The following is a 13502-nucleotide window of genomic DNA, read 5'->3' on the forward strand; positions in this document are numbered from 1 at the left end:
CAGCATCAGTAGTGCCTCTGCAGTGGCGGCTGCAGTGCCGAACGTCACATGCAGACATGGCCATGTCTAATGAAGAGGCACATTCACTCCCAACTTCAATCAGTGAGCAAAACCTGTCCCAGAAACCTGTCAGCATTCAATCCCCAGACCCCACTGTAAGGTTGGATCACCTGCTATTCCCAAACCATCTCCTAGAGAAGGAGCATGCCATGATTGACTCAGACCAGGGGGCAGGACCCTGCAGGAGAGCAGGAGCTGGGAGCCAGGCAGGGCTGTGCCCACCGGAGAAGCAGGCTTGGGTGGGGCGGGGGTGGGAATGGCTGACAGAACCCAGTGTAGAGAGAATATTAGAGGAAGAGCCACTTATTTTATGAACTGGTTGCTCCATAAACATTTCTTGAGATAATTAAGGAATAAGAAGGCAGTGTGAGGAAGCTCCCTGCCCCCAAATGGAAATGCCTACACAGACATGCTTGGACATAGCCGCCCCCCCACATCAACCTTCCTCTATTGATTCCCACATCCACACCAGCAAGTCAATGGAACAAGTTCCATGCCGTTCAAAGGAACTAGCACTGTACACAGGGAAGCCATGTGTCTGCTGTGGGGATGAAGGTCCTAGCCAGCCCTGAGGGCTGCATAGTCCCAGCAACTCGCTGATCCTGGCATGAGAATACCACCTCCTTCCCAGGTACACCCAGGTAGGGCTCTGTGTGAGCTCATTTATGGCAAACCCATCTCTACATGTCTGAATTCCCCAGAGAGGCTGCACATGGTATCTCACTCCCCCAGCTCTGACCTGGTTATGGGGAGTTGCTAGGTAACTGCTTCCCATGCTGGAGGAGCCTTAGTTACCATGGCGAGCCCAGATGGGTGGGGGTGCAGAGGAAAGGAGCCCTGGTGGAGGGAGTGCAGCAGCCTGGACTCTTCCTCACTCTCTTGAGCTCCTGGACCTCAGAGAAGTGTCTTAACCCCGCCAGGCCTCAGTTTCCCCATCAGTAAAATGAAGGAGGGGCTGGGTCTCTTCTTGCTCTAAACCTCTGAGGCCTGCAGATGACATCACTAAATGAGCACTGATCCTCAGACCCCTTTCAGGCAAGGAATGACTCCGGATGGTGCAAAGAGAAACGGATGAAGTTTCTTTCTTTTTCAGTGAATAGGGGGATTAACCAGCCCATGTCACAAGCTCCTGGGCCCCCTAGGTCTTCTTCTGAACCTAGACCTCCTAAGGTCCCTAAAATGATCAGCTTGCTACAGTGTGCTGTCGTACCAGGTGGAGTCTACCCGCTCTAGATCTCTGCTGGCCCTTCTGCCCCAGCTGGAGCCAAGGCAAAGCCTTTCCTAGGTCACTGGAGTGGACCTTGACTCCTGTGGTGTGGGCATCTGCACAAGCCTCTTGGGTCCACTTGACCCTGGCTTCATTCTGAGACCGGACTCCACCCTCATCCCTCATTCCTGCAATGAAGTCCTGCCTAGCCAGACACTGGATCCTCTTCTGTCCCCAGCTCCTCGCTTTCCTGCCTCACTCGTGCCAATCCCAGTGCAGGAGCCAGGTGGTGTCTCTCAACACTAGCTGCCATCCTGCCTGTTCACCCGCCTGGAGCCTCCATATTCTGGGAGCTGCTCCCCTTCCCACTGTGGGCCTCACCCCTCAGCACTCCAGTGACCTTGTGCTGAACCCTTGATCCTGCCGCCACCCAGGTTCCCGTGACTCCAGAAGAAGACCAGACCCTTCCCATGCAGCAGCCTCCTCAACCCCTGCCACCCAGGTTCAGTTGTAAGCCATAGCCCTTTCTCCTCCTTCCCCTTCTCCATTCAGACTTGGCAAACAGGTGATGTCTGAATGTGGTTGAGGACACTAGAATTGTCTTCTCCGGGAACATTCTCCACCCCCACTGGACAGTGAGCTGCTGTACGGTTGGGAGAAGGAGGAATTCCTACCTTGTACATAGGGAGTGAGAACCACCAGCTGTCACAGTAATTTCTCCAGTGATATCATTCTCTCAGCTGCAGCTGTACTCTGGTGCATTCTAGAACTTTCTCATAAAGAGAAAGCCCCATCCTTGAGCCGTGAGACTGGGCATCTCCCCTTCTTTCTAATCATTCACTTTCTCCTCCAGGTGATAGAGCACAGGCACAGCTTTGAGTCAGACTGACCTGGGCCCCAGTGCAGACTCTGCCACTTACTCTGTGAGCCTAGGCAAGTTACTTGACCTCTCTGAGCTGATCTAGATAACTGGGGAAAATAGCACTGAGTTGTCACAAGAAACAAAATTATGGGAACCAGTTGGTAAAGAGTCTAGCAAGTAGTGAGTATGACATGTCAATTCGCTTTCTTCCTTCTCTTTATTTTTATAGCCCAGGCCAAGCAAAAGGCATGAAAGGGAAGGAGCCCAGTCCTTCTGGGGGACTCCTGCTAGTTTTTTACCTCCCTGGCCCTTTCATGAGTCCTTCTTCTCCTTGTCAGCACACACGTATGCATGCACACGCACTTGTATACACATACGCACACAAAACTACCTTCCACTTTGGCAGAAAGACACCCCCCACATCATCCCCAGCAAGGACATGTTTCTGCAAACTGAAATTTGCCTGTCCTGTATTCTGCCCTCCTTGAGGTAATCGCTCTGCACCTACCAAACTTTTAACTTGCTGATATAGCAAGTCAAACCTGGGAAAACCCGCTTCATCCCTCACCCACCCTCTTCCCAGTAGGTCCTGCTCTGTAACATCAGCCTGCAAGGGACAAAGGGCTCAGGGTGTGACAAAAAGTATTTGCTCAGCCAAACTTGAGTTGGGTCCTTGGATCTTGTGTGAGGCCTGTTTGTGCACTTCCTTGTAAAATCCAGTTTTAGCAAAGAGTCTTGCCCGTCCGGGTAGCCAGAACCCCTAGCTAGATATCTGATCATCCTCCTTCCTGATGGGGTTCCTCAACCTCCACCATCCCCCGCCTTCATAAGAATCTATTAGGCTGGTTAGGCCTGAATGCCCCTACCCTCCATGTTTGACACCCCCCAACACACACATGCTTCTTCTTGGCCATAGATCCTCACTGGACTTGGGCCCCATCTCTCCCCAGCGGCAGGACCCTACTGCTGCGATCCCTGGACCTACCTCGTTGGCCTGCATAAGCCTTCCTTACCAGGCTTTAAGGGGAGTAACTGAGCCATTTTTCCTTAACAGATGTTGGTCAAGTAAAGGAATTGGCCTTGAAGGCAGAGTGGTAGGCTGGGCAGTGGTGTCCCTGGGTCACTGCAGGGTATCAGCCCTTCTGAATGCTTCCTTAGGGGGCCCCTATTACTTTACAGAGCCTCCCACCCAGATCAGGAGCTTTCCTTACTGGAAAAGGCTCCCTTGTCATCCCGAGCTGGGGGCCCAGGCTGCCTCCTGCAGATGGGGCTGGGTGGAGGCCGTCACCTGAGCTACCCTCAACCCCTGACCCTCACCCAGCATTTTCCTTCTTTGGTGACTATCTTCAAGGCCAGAGCAACTGCCGGCTCCTTCACAAAGTGCCTTGATTCCACCCTCTGCCCAGAGCCTCCTCCCTGTGAAGTTCTTGAGGCATGCACTCTGCTGACCTTGCCCTGGAGTGGGGGATGCACCCAGGGCCTCTGCCCTGTGACAGACCCCAAGGACAGGGAGAACAATAAGGAAGTTATAACTCCTGCCCGGGGCCCTAGGGTCTGCAAATGTTCCTGGTGCTGGCAGTGATCAGGAGGGGGCACTTCATCATCAGCAATGAGGGCCAAGCCACACTGAGCTGCCCACACAGCCTCCTTGGCTGCTTGTGGCTGTGCTCCTACCTGGAGGAGGGTGAGAAGGCCCTGTCCTCCTCAGAGGATTCACTCCTAACCCAGCTGTCTCAGACCTTCAGCTCTCTCAGACCTTCTTTCTCTCTGGCCATTGTTAGAGTCTGCCCTGGTTCTCCCAGCCTCTGTGTCCACCTCATGATCTCAGCCAGGTTCATCCATCTTGAGAGCCATTTTTATCCTGCTAGTTTCCAGCTTTCCCATCTTTCATGGCTCCAAACGCCGACAGAGTTCAAACTCAGCCTGCAGTTCCAGGGTGCAAGAACTCGCGTGAATTCTGGCCCATTGTTCTGATCCATCTCCTCCCTCCCGTCATGCATTTTCCACACACATATGTGACATGCATGTGATTTGGGTCATCTTTTGCATCATTGTGACCAAAATGACCGACAAGAACAACTCAGAGGAGGACAAGTTTATTTGGGGCTCATGGTTTCGGAGGTCTCAGTCCATAGATAGCTGACTCCATTGCTCTGGGTCCAAGGTGAGACATCATGAGGATAGAGTCCAGTGGAGGAAAGCCGCTCCACTCATGGTGGGATCAGGACACAGCAGGAAGGAGAGGGGACACAGGGAAGATGCACCCTTCCAGGGCATGCCCCCAGTGACCCTCCTCCTCTAGCCACACCCCACCTGCCGATAGTTTCCACCCAGTCAATGGATCTAGGATGGATTGATTAAGTTCCATGTATCATAATCTAACCATTCACCTCTGAACATTCCTTCTGTAACCGGAGTTTTGGGGGATACCTCATACCCAAACCATAACACACGTGAGCACACCATGACCCAAAGGTCGGTTTAGCCTGTGTTTGCCTTGGGTAGTACATTTATTCACTTACTTATTCAGTCACTCATGCATCCATTTGACATCCTCAGGTCCACTTTAGAATCAGGGCATGATTTTCCTGCTTCTCCGCCATCTGATTAGAACACTCTGTCTTTCTTCCAAGTCTCTAAGTCTTTGAAAGACTGGCTCAGGTCCACCTCACTACAAAACCACTGCCAGCTCCTCAGGCCTCTAGTATCCCTTCCTGCACTCAAGTCTCTACAACAGTGTCTCTAAAGGAACTTCCTACAACAATGCACATGTTTGAGGCTGGCACTAGCCGTGTTTGGCCACTGAGCACTTTGAATGTGACTAGAGAGACTGGGGAACTAAATTTTTACTTTTGTTTAATTTCAACTTAAATAGTTACATGTGGCCAGTTGCTACTATGTTAGTGCAGTTTTATTGTATAACTCATCTGACCCTTGGATCCTGTGGACTTGTAGCAGAAGACCTGGGTTGGAATCCCCAGCTGTGTGACCCTGGTTGGGTTGCTAACCCTCTCTGAGCCTTAGCTTTAGCACTTATATCTCATGTGGTTTGTAATACACAATATGAAGATGAAATGATTGTAAGTATGAGAAACCCCTATAACATGATGCATGCAGATGGCATACACTAAATAGACACTGATCTGTATACCCTTCTTAGGCAAGGAATGACATAAGTGGAGTTTGGTGAGACTTGAGAGGGACTAAACTCTGGTTTGAAGCCTCAGGTTGTCTCAGTCCATCTGCTTCATCATTAGGAATCCTTTCCTGATACAGAACCAGCAGAAAGTCTGAACAAGAGGCACTAAAGACCAGAGGGTGGAACTCAAGCTAATGGCCAATCACCTCGTGAGTGATGAGCTCTTGCTTGGGGTCAGGGCCCTGAAGGAGCACATGATGGGCTGACTCAGACAAGAGACCCAGGGGAGGGATCTCCAGGCAGAATTGCTGAGCACCTGGCCTCTTCCTAGGCAGCTTTGTAAAAATCTGTCCCTTCCTGATCCTGGTCCCCCTACCCCATCAGCTGAAGAAAGGGCCTCCTTTGGTCTATGCCTACCAGGGGGACATGAATGGACACTGAAATCCTCTTCAACTTCACAGATGATCAAAAATGTGCACTGTGTAGCCTGCCCTACCACCCCCAACACACACGCAGAGTCACACTGCATCAACTGAGAAGACTCAGGTTCAGCCAGGTTATCTTCTGCCTTCCAGTTCCTGTTCTTAGGTTCAGACTTTATGACCAGGGAAGAGAGAAAATGCTAACTGGTTTTAAGAAAAACTTCCTGGTCAGTTTGAAATAAAGCAGTTGGTGAGGGAGGAGGTACTGGGGTGAAAGTTTAGTGGTTAGGATATAAAGATCAGGGAACACCGTGACAAATATGACTGTCTCCCCCTCAAGGAAATTACAATTACCTGCCCCACACTTGCAGAGGCCCAGGAAAGATTGTAGAGGAGGTGACCACAGACTGAAGACTGAAGGATGCAAAGGAGTCACTGGTAGATGGCAGAGAAGAGCATTTCCATAGCAGGTGACCCCCTGAAGACAGGCCATGCCAAGGAGTGGGGGGACAAGATGGAAGAAGCATAGCATGTGTGGATCACAAATGTCCTGGACGTGCTTGGGCTTTCCCCTTAGATAATGGACCTTGGAAGGTTTTATGCAGGGGATGACACAGTTATATTTGCCTTTTAGAAGGAATTGGACCAGGGAAGAGTCCAGTTAGGGAGACCTGTTATGAGGCTTTTGCAACAATTCAGGGTAGAGATAGTGGGGAAGGAGCATCCAAAGGTATCCCACTCAGGCAAGATGGCAGAGGGGAGATGACTGTGTCATTCTGGAGGTGGGAAACCCAAGAGGAACAGAGGAAGGGGCCGTGGGTTTCCTTTTAGAACATGTTGTGTTGAAGGCGCCTATGAGACATACAAGGAGAGGTGACTAGCAGGGAGCCTGAGACTCTGGTATGGCAGTGGGGGGCTTTCTGGAGTGAAGACAGAAGTTCAGGAGTCAACCAAGCACAGGGAGATTCCCCGGGGAACAGCAGGTGCAAAACTCAGGAAAGGCTGAGGATGAACCCTGAGGGACACCAACACATAAGCATGGATGAAGGAGACAGAGTGGCAGAGGAGGTGAAGACATCCACTGTGTCAGAGAAAGCTGAGTGGCCACAAGGTGCCAGTGCCAGGAGATAGGACAAAGACCCCTATCTGGAAGGTCTGGGGACAGGAAATGCCTAGTCCATAATTAGTGCTCAATAAGGAGTCTCCAAATGAATATATGAAAGCCCAAGTAAGTTGCACACTGGCAGGTGCCAGGCCTCTCTGTATTCATTTCCTGGGACAGTGGAGTGGGCTCCAGAAGCCTGCTCCACTTGCTGGGTCTGAGGAGCTGGGCCTCTCCTAGCCAGGCGAAACCTCTCAACCTCTCTGGGAACAGGAGCAAGGAAAATTTTTACAGAGGTGTGAGAGAGCCCCCAAAGTTTTATAACAGGCCCTCGTGACAAATGGTTATAGAGGGGGGAAAAAGTTACCCCTGGAAACTTATCTAAGAATATATCATGAGGTGGGCTATTTTGGGACTCAAATTATACAGGAAGGCCTAGGAAAATAGGCGTGTGCGGGGATGAACACAGCCACAATTAATGCTAACTATAAGGTGTCATATCTTTACCCAACACTCAGCCTGCAGTGTGCACGGCAGAGGGCGAGAGGAAGGTGAATTAGAGCCAAGTGCCCCGGTGGTGTTCTTGGGAGGAAGAAAGGAGGAGGAGGGAGGGGAGGCGGAGGGGACTCGCTGGAGCAGGCAGGAGTTCTCAGAAGGCGGCAGTCATCTTGGGCAAGGTGGCCTCTGAAGTTGGAAATGCAACCACCTGACTGCGGGGAGCTCAGGACTCAGAACCAAGGGACCAGCAGAGGATCAGGGGCTTTCACAGGGTGTCACCACCTCAAGGAGTGTCCCTGGACCCACATTAAGCTAAATACCAAATTTAATCTGTAGGGACTGAGCCTAAAAGAGATGTTTCTACCTCTAGTAAGGCTTTTAAAATATTGCAATAGTATAATGCACGGAGTTCAGCTCCGGGGGTTGGCTGGAGGGGGCGACCAGGCTGGGTGAGCATGCCTGACAGACAGCATACCCAGCTGGCAGCAGACAACCTTGAATGCACATCCCACCTCCCAACCTCAGTTGCCTCCCTCAAAACACTTCACAATCAACCCTTCCAAAGTCTCCTGTAATAGACGGGGGCTCATGGAGAGACCAGGTCCAATAGATAATTGTGCATTAAATGCCTCCTTGGCCTGCAACCTCTCTGTGAATGTCACCATGCCACTTATTACCCTGCTTTGTGAAGCCTGCTGTTTCGTTTTGTTTTTCCAAGTTGGGGATGGAATCTGGGACCTCACACGTGCTAGACAAGCACCCTGCCACTGAGCCACATGCCCGGCCTCTTGCTGTATTTGACTTCCAGCTAAACTAAAGGAGTCACCAGAGAAGCTAGCTATTATGTCTCTTCTTCTCAGTGCCAAGCATGTTGTCTGGAACACATTAACCTCTCAAAAATGTGGGTGGAATAAGTCAGTCATTGGTGAACATGATAAAAAAGACCACTGCGTGTTCAGATCAGATCTAGGAAATACCATTTCCGATGTGAATTGTTTCTAAAATATTCTGTTCTGCCACTAACCTTCTATCCTATCCCACATCACATAACATTTGTGCCCCTTGAGAGCAAAAACCATGTTTAAACATTCAGTTTCAATGTAAGCTCCAAGTAGACCCTGTGTTGCTGCTCATAACTGCACTCCCAGCACCTAGAACAGGTCCATGTGCTAACTAAGGCTCAACAGGATTTGGTAAATGGATGAATGACTTCTCACCCTTCACACCACCCTAGGCACATGGCAAATATTTATTGAATGAATAAGCTGTTAAACTAAGTAAATATTTTCTCTTTCTACTATCCCTTTTAACATTTTTGACTAAGGCAATGTATCAAAGTGAGTAGGTAGATAGGCTCTGGGGTCAGATGGTCTGGATTTGAATTCTGTCTCTTCTACTTATCAGCTGGGTCAGCAAGAGTGAGCTACCAAACCTATCTGAACTTCAGTTTTCTCACCTGTAAAATGAGGGTAATGCTTTTTCTAACAGGCTTCCATAGTTCATTTAAATTATGAACTATGTAATGCTTAGTACATAGTAATTGTCACTCTTTTTTTTTTTTTTTTTTTTTTTTTTTTTTATGGTCCTATCTGTCTCTGAACCTTCAGCACCTCTCCTGTAGCTACAGAATAAGATCTAAATTCAAGGTCCCCACAACTGGGTCCCAATGTCCGTCTCTTTCCAGTCCCAATTTCCTACATCTTAACACTCTTTAAGGTGGCTACCTGTGCCAGACCTTTTGCAAAGTGGTTCCAGTAACATGTTTTCCCTTCTTAAAGAATCCTATGAGGTAGGACTTACTACTGCTGGTATTTCACTGTCAATGAAACCAAGTCCCCAAATGGAGAAATAACTCTTCCGGGGACACACAGCTAATACTGGGAAAGCTGGAGTCCATTCCAGGACCTACATGATGGAAGTCCGTGCTCTAATTTACCAGTTTGAAATCCTTGTTGTGAAAAGTTCAGTCTGTGGGTCAGCACTCCCAGCACAGACTGGGGGGTGACCGGAAAGCAGAACCTTAGGCCTGGTGGCAGATCTTCTGAATGAGAAGCTGCATTCTACTAGATGCCCCCTGTGCCTGTAAGGCAGTGGATGCATGGACTCTAAACCACTTTCTACAGTCAGGCAGGGATAATAATTAAATCAAATGCATGATTTCATCCAACCCCTGCAACAATCTGGGAGGCCAAGAGAGGTCAGCACCATTATCCCATATTACAGATAAGGACACTAAGACTTTGAAAGGAGTGGTATCTTGAACTGAACCCACGTGTGCCTGGCACCAGCATGATGCTCTGATTGTACTCAACCTAACTCCCTCTCCCCACCTTTGAGGCCTCTCCTTCTTTTATGCTCCACTCAGAATTGCTTCCTGCTGGGCAAAGCTCTTCTGATCCACATCCCACTGGGCAGATAAATGGCTTTTTCCTCCATAGTTCCCACAGCTCCCTGCACACATATCTTTTCTTAGCCCTAATTCATTCTTTTCTTTAAGAAATACATACTGTGTGCCAGGCATATAGGAGGCATTGCGTAAATGTTTGTTGAGCCAGTTTGCTTCCTAAGCATTTGACTGTGTTTATTAAAGTATTTTCAGCACTCTTACTATCCGCCTTTGCTTTGTTTTCCCTGTCTGTCCCTCCCACTGACCTGAGTGCCTCTGTGTCCCCAGAACAAAGTCTGGCATCTTGTAGGGCCTCAAGTCATTAGAAAACAAACCAAGTGTTCTCCCATCTAAAGATGGAGTTTGCCTATAGTACTTAACAGGGGAGTATCACCAGGAGTGAAGCCTTCTAATTCCCAAGAGTGACAAAGGACAGGTGAGGTGACAGGTTCCATGTGCTGCTCACTGTACCCAATCTTTCAGCTGGCACAGGGTGTGACTACAGTCACAGAATTTGCGGGTGTTTAAAATTCTAACCCTCATTTTCCCAGACCATTAAAGGAAGGTCTCAAAATGGTACTTCACCTCTTCAAATCCCCTGGAAAGTGAAAAAGGGCAGGGTGGTTACACTACAGGAAACGACCTCCCAGACCTAAGGCTTCGGACCCCAAGCTCTGCCTCTCCTGGGCAAAGCACTAGCTTCTAGGTCTCAATTTTCTCCTTTGTGGAATGAAGGGGTTGGACTAGTTTCTAAAGCTCCTTCCAGCTCTAGGATGCTGTGCTGTAAAATGAGAGAAATGTGAACCTTTGGTTGCTATGATTTGAAAATATTTTGAATGTGGAGAATCAAATTGTACAGCAGCGCATGAACGAAATAATATGTTAATGACTAAAAAGATTGTATTTAATCCAATGGGAAACAGCAGAGCTGCTGGTGGTGGTGGTTGTGGTGTGTGTGTGTGTGTGTGTCTGCTGCATGCACAAGTGTCTCTATGTGCGGCTTCCTTCCTTAAGCTCAAACATATATTTTGCATCACTAATATAGTAATCAGGCCTCTGGCAGTCTATCTTGCCCAAACACACACGTGCACACCATTTCAAATTAAAATGGACAAATTCCACGGCTGCTGCTTACATCCTTTTACATCCTTCCTGCTTGGGTGGGTCTCTTTTTAAATTTTTTTTTTTTTTTTTTTTTTTTTTTTTTTTTTTCTGTAGTGAAGGTGATGGACTGAAAGCCCCAGGAGGCCTCTGATCTCAGAACTGGGACGCGCGGGAGGGAACGATGAATTAGCATTTTGCTTTCCCTCACCTCCCCCACCCCCACCCCGTCACGGTTCCCGCAGCGCAGCCGTCGCAATCCCGTCCAGCAGCAGGACCCCAGGACCCTCAACGCCGGAGGGGTCAGATCAGCCGCCCTAAAGGCGTTCCGGCCAGAACACGTGCTCTGGGCCCTACCTGGACGAAAAATGAGCGCGCACCTGCCGCGCGTCGGCGGGGGCTGGCAGTGGGAAGGGTTAGGTGGGCGACCTTTCCTCGCTCCTAGGGTCGGCTGCGGGAGGCGGACGTGGGTCTACCTACGACCGCGTTCCAAGTTTCCTTCCACTCTGGGCCGAGCCCTCCGCCCGGGCTGAGCCCGGACCGCGTCCCCAGGGAAGCCGGGAGGGCCGGGCCAGCCCGGCGGGGGCGGTGGGCGCGGCGGCCCCGCCCCGCCCGACGGCCGCGCCCTCGCTGTGGCCCTCCCGGATTGGCCCGCTCGCGGCCAGGTGAGGCGCCCGCCCGCCCCTCGGAGGCTCCAGGTGAGGCGTTGGGACCTCGGTGCCCGGGCTGGGGCCGGGCCCGGGGCCGGGGCGCCATGGCCGAGTCCCAGCTGAGCTGCCTGGACGAGGCGCACGTGAACCAGAGGGTGACCGAGGCGCAGGCCGCCTTCTACTACTGCGAGCGGCGGCGGGCCGCGCTGGAGGCGCTGCTGGGCGGCGGCGAGCAGGCCTACCGCGAGCGGCTCCAGAAGGAGCGGCTGCGGGACTTCCTCTCCAGCCAGGAGCGCCAGGTCCTGTGCACCGCCTGGAGCCCCTACAAGGACGCCGCCGCAGCAGCCCCCGCCGTCCGGGGCAAGAGCAAGAGCAAGGCCAAGGTCCCGGCTGAACCCTGCGAGTCCCTGGCCTACTGGCCGGACCGCTCCGACACCGAGGTGCCCCCTCTGGACCTGGGCTGGACAGACGCTGGCTTCTACCGCGGCGTGAGCCGAGTCACTCTCTTCACCCACCCCCCCAAGGAGGAGAAGGCGCCCCACCTCAAGCAGGTGGTCAGGCAGATGATCCAACAGGCCCAGAAGGTAGGCAGGGCACCTCTGCCCACACCAATAGGACCCCACCTCCAGCCTCTTGGACCAGGCCTCGGAGGTGAGGCAAGACCCCGTACAGGCCACCCTGACCACCCTCTGGAAAATGGTCCGCAACCCGCCTTCACCTCCTGAGGCGGTGGTAAGGGCTCTAGAGAGGGTAAATGTGCACATTTGGCAAATCAGAAAGTGCTAGACAGATGTTAGTCATCGTTTATCCAGTGTCAACGGGCACTGACTTTTTGTGCTCTGCTTCCGTTTCCCTGTCCTGTGCCTCTCCTTAGGGCAGAGTGGGGGCTGTGAAGCCCTGCGGTACAATGGGCCACTCAAGGGTTTTCTTCAAAATCCATGCACTATCCAGGGATTTACAAAACTTATCCCTGGCCATTTTCTCATTTGATCTTCACAACGCCCCCATAAAGTGGATAGAGGTGACCTCCCCACTCCAAGTCCAGCTATTCTGCTCTTAAAAGGCCCCCATCCATCAAAGCTGACCTATCACACCTGCTTCTGAGCCCAGTACTGGAGCTCCAGCAGCCTGGAATGAAGGAGGGAAGCTATTGGGATCACCTGTTGGGCCTGTCAAGGTGCTGGGCTCCGCAGTTCAGGAAGAAGTTCCTTCTTGGCCCAATTGCTCTGCTTGGGTGTTGAAGGGAGATGTTTCTAGATGGCTCTTTAGAATACTGGTGAGGCCAGTAGGTTGTGGGAAACAGCCCACAGGGGAAAACTTTAATTTTTCCTCTGACCCTTGGGTAGGAGTTTCCAGGTAAAATGTCGGATGTTCCATTAAGTATGAACTTCAAATAAATAACAAATATTGCATGGGATATACTGAAACTGAAAAGTTATTTGTTCATAACCTAAGTTCAAATTTAGCGATTATCTATATTTTCACGTTCTGAATCTGACGCCCTTCCACTGAGATTTGTTAAGAAACACCAGCAGCCTTGTGATGCCTAGTTCAGAAAACATGATAGGAGTGGTTTGGGTTCATCATTCCAGTTCACCTGTATGAGTGTGATTGGCATCTCATGTTCCCTAGAAACCAGAGTTTTCCCCAGGGCTCCTCTGCCTGGGAAGGGTGACCCAGGTAGGGGCTAGATGGGCTGCAGGAAGGGTTAATTTTTCCCTGTCTCTATTTTCGCCCTTCCTCTCTAGGCAATTGTTCCTCATGTGACTGAGCTTCTTTGTATACAGTATTCTGCAGAAGAAAAAGGCAAGAGTGAACCCAGTGGGGGCGGGGAAGTAGGTGGTGATGCTGGGCAGTAGGCTGAGCTAGAGTCAGGGGTCAACCTCATGATATATACTAACAGAGTCTCAATTTATTTAGTGCTTATGTGCCAGCCACTGTCCTAATGACTTACCAGCATTTTCTCTTGATTTTCACAACTGCTGGTTAAAACAGGTATTTTCCTTATTTTTAGAGAAAAAGAAATCAGCATTCAGGACAGGACAGTCCAGTTACTTGCCTGAGGTTACACAGCT

General features: G+C 50.7%; 1 protein-coding gene across 1 annotated transcript in view; it reads left to right on the top strand.

Moving 5' to 3' along the window:
- The first annotated feature begins 11426 nt into the window (after positions 1-11426).
- The window catches only part of FAM83F (family with sequence similarity 83 member F), a 33551-nt gene continuing 31475 nt past the window's right edge, over positions 11427-13502 (top strand). The window contains 1 exon segment of the mRNA XM_079140794.1: positions 11427-12011. Within this exon segment, the coding sequence (XP_078996920.1) occupies positions 11532-12011 (480 nt within the window). The 5' untranslated portion in view covers positions 11427-11531.

The sequence above is a fragment of the Sciurus vulgaris genome (assembly GCF_902686455.1).
Source record: "Sciurus vulgaris genome assembly, chromosome: 5".
Classification (NCBI taxonomy): Eukaryota; Metazoa; Chordata; class Mammalia; order Rodentia; family Sciuridae; genus Sciurus; species Sciurus vulgaris.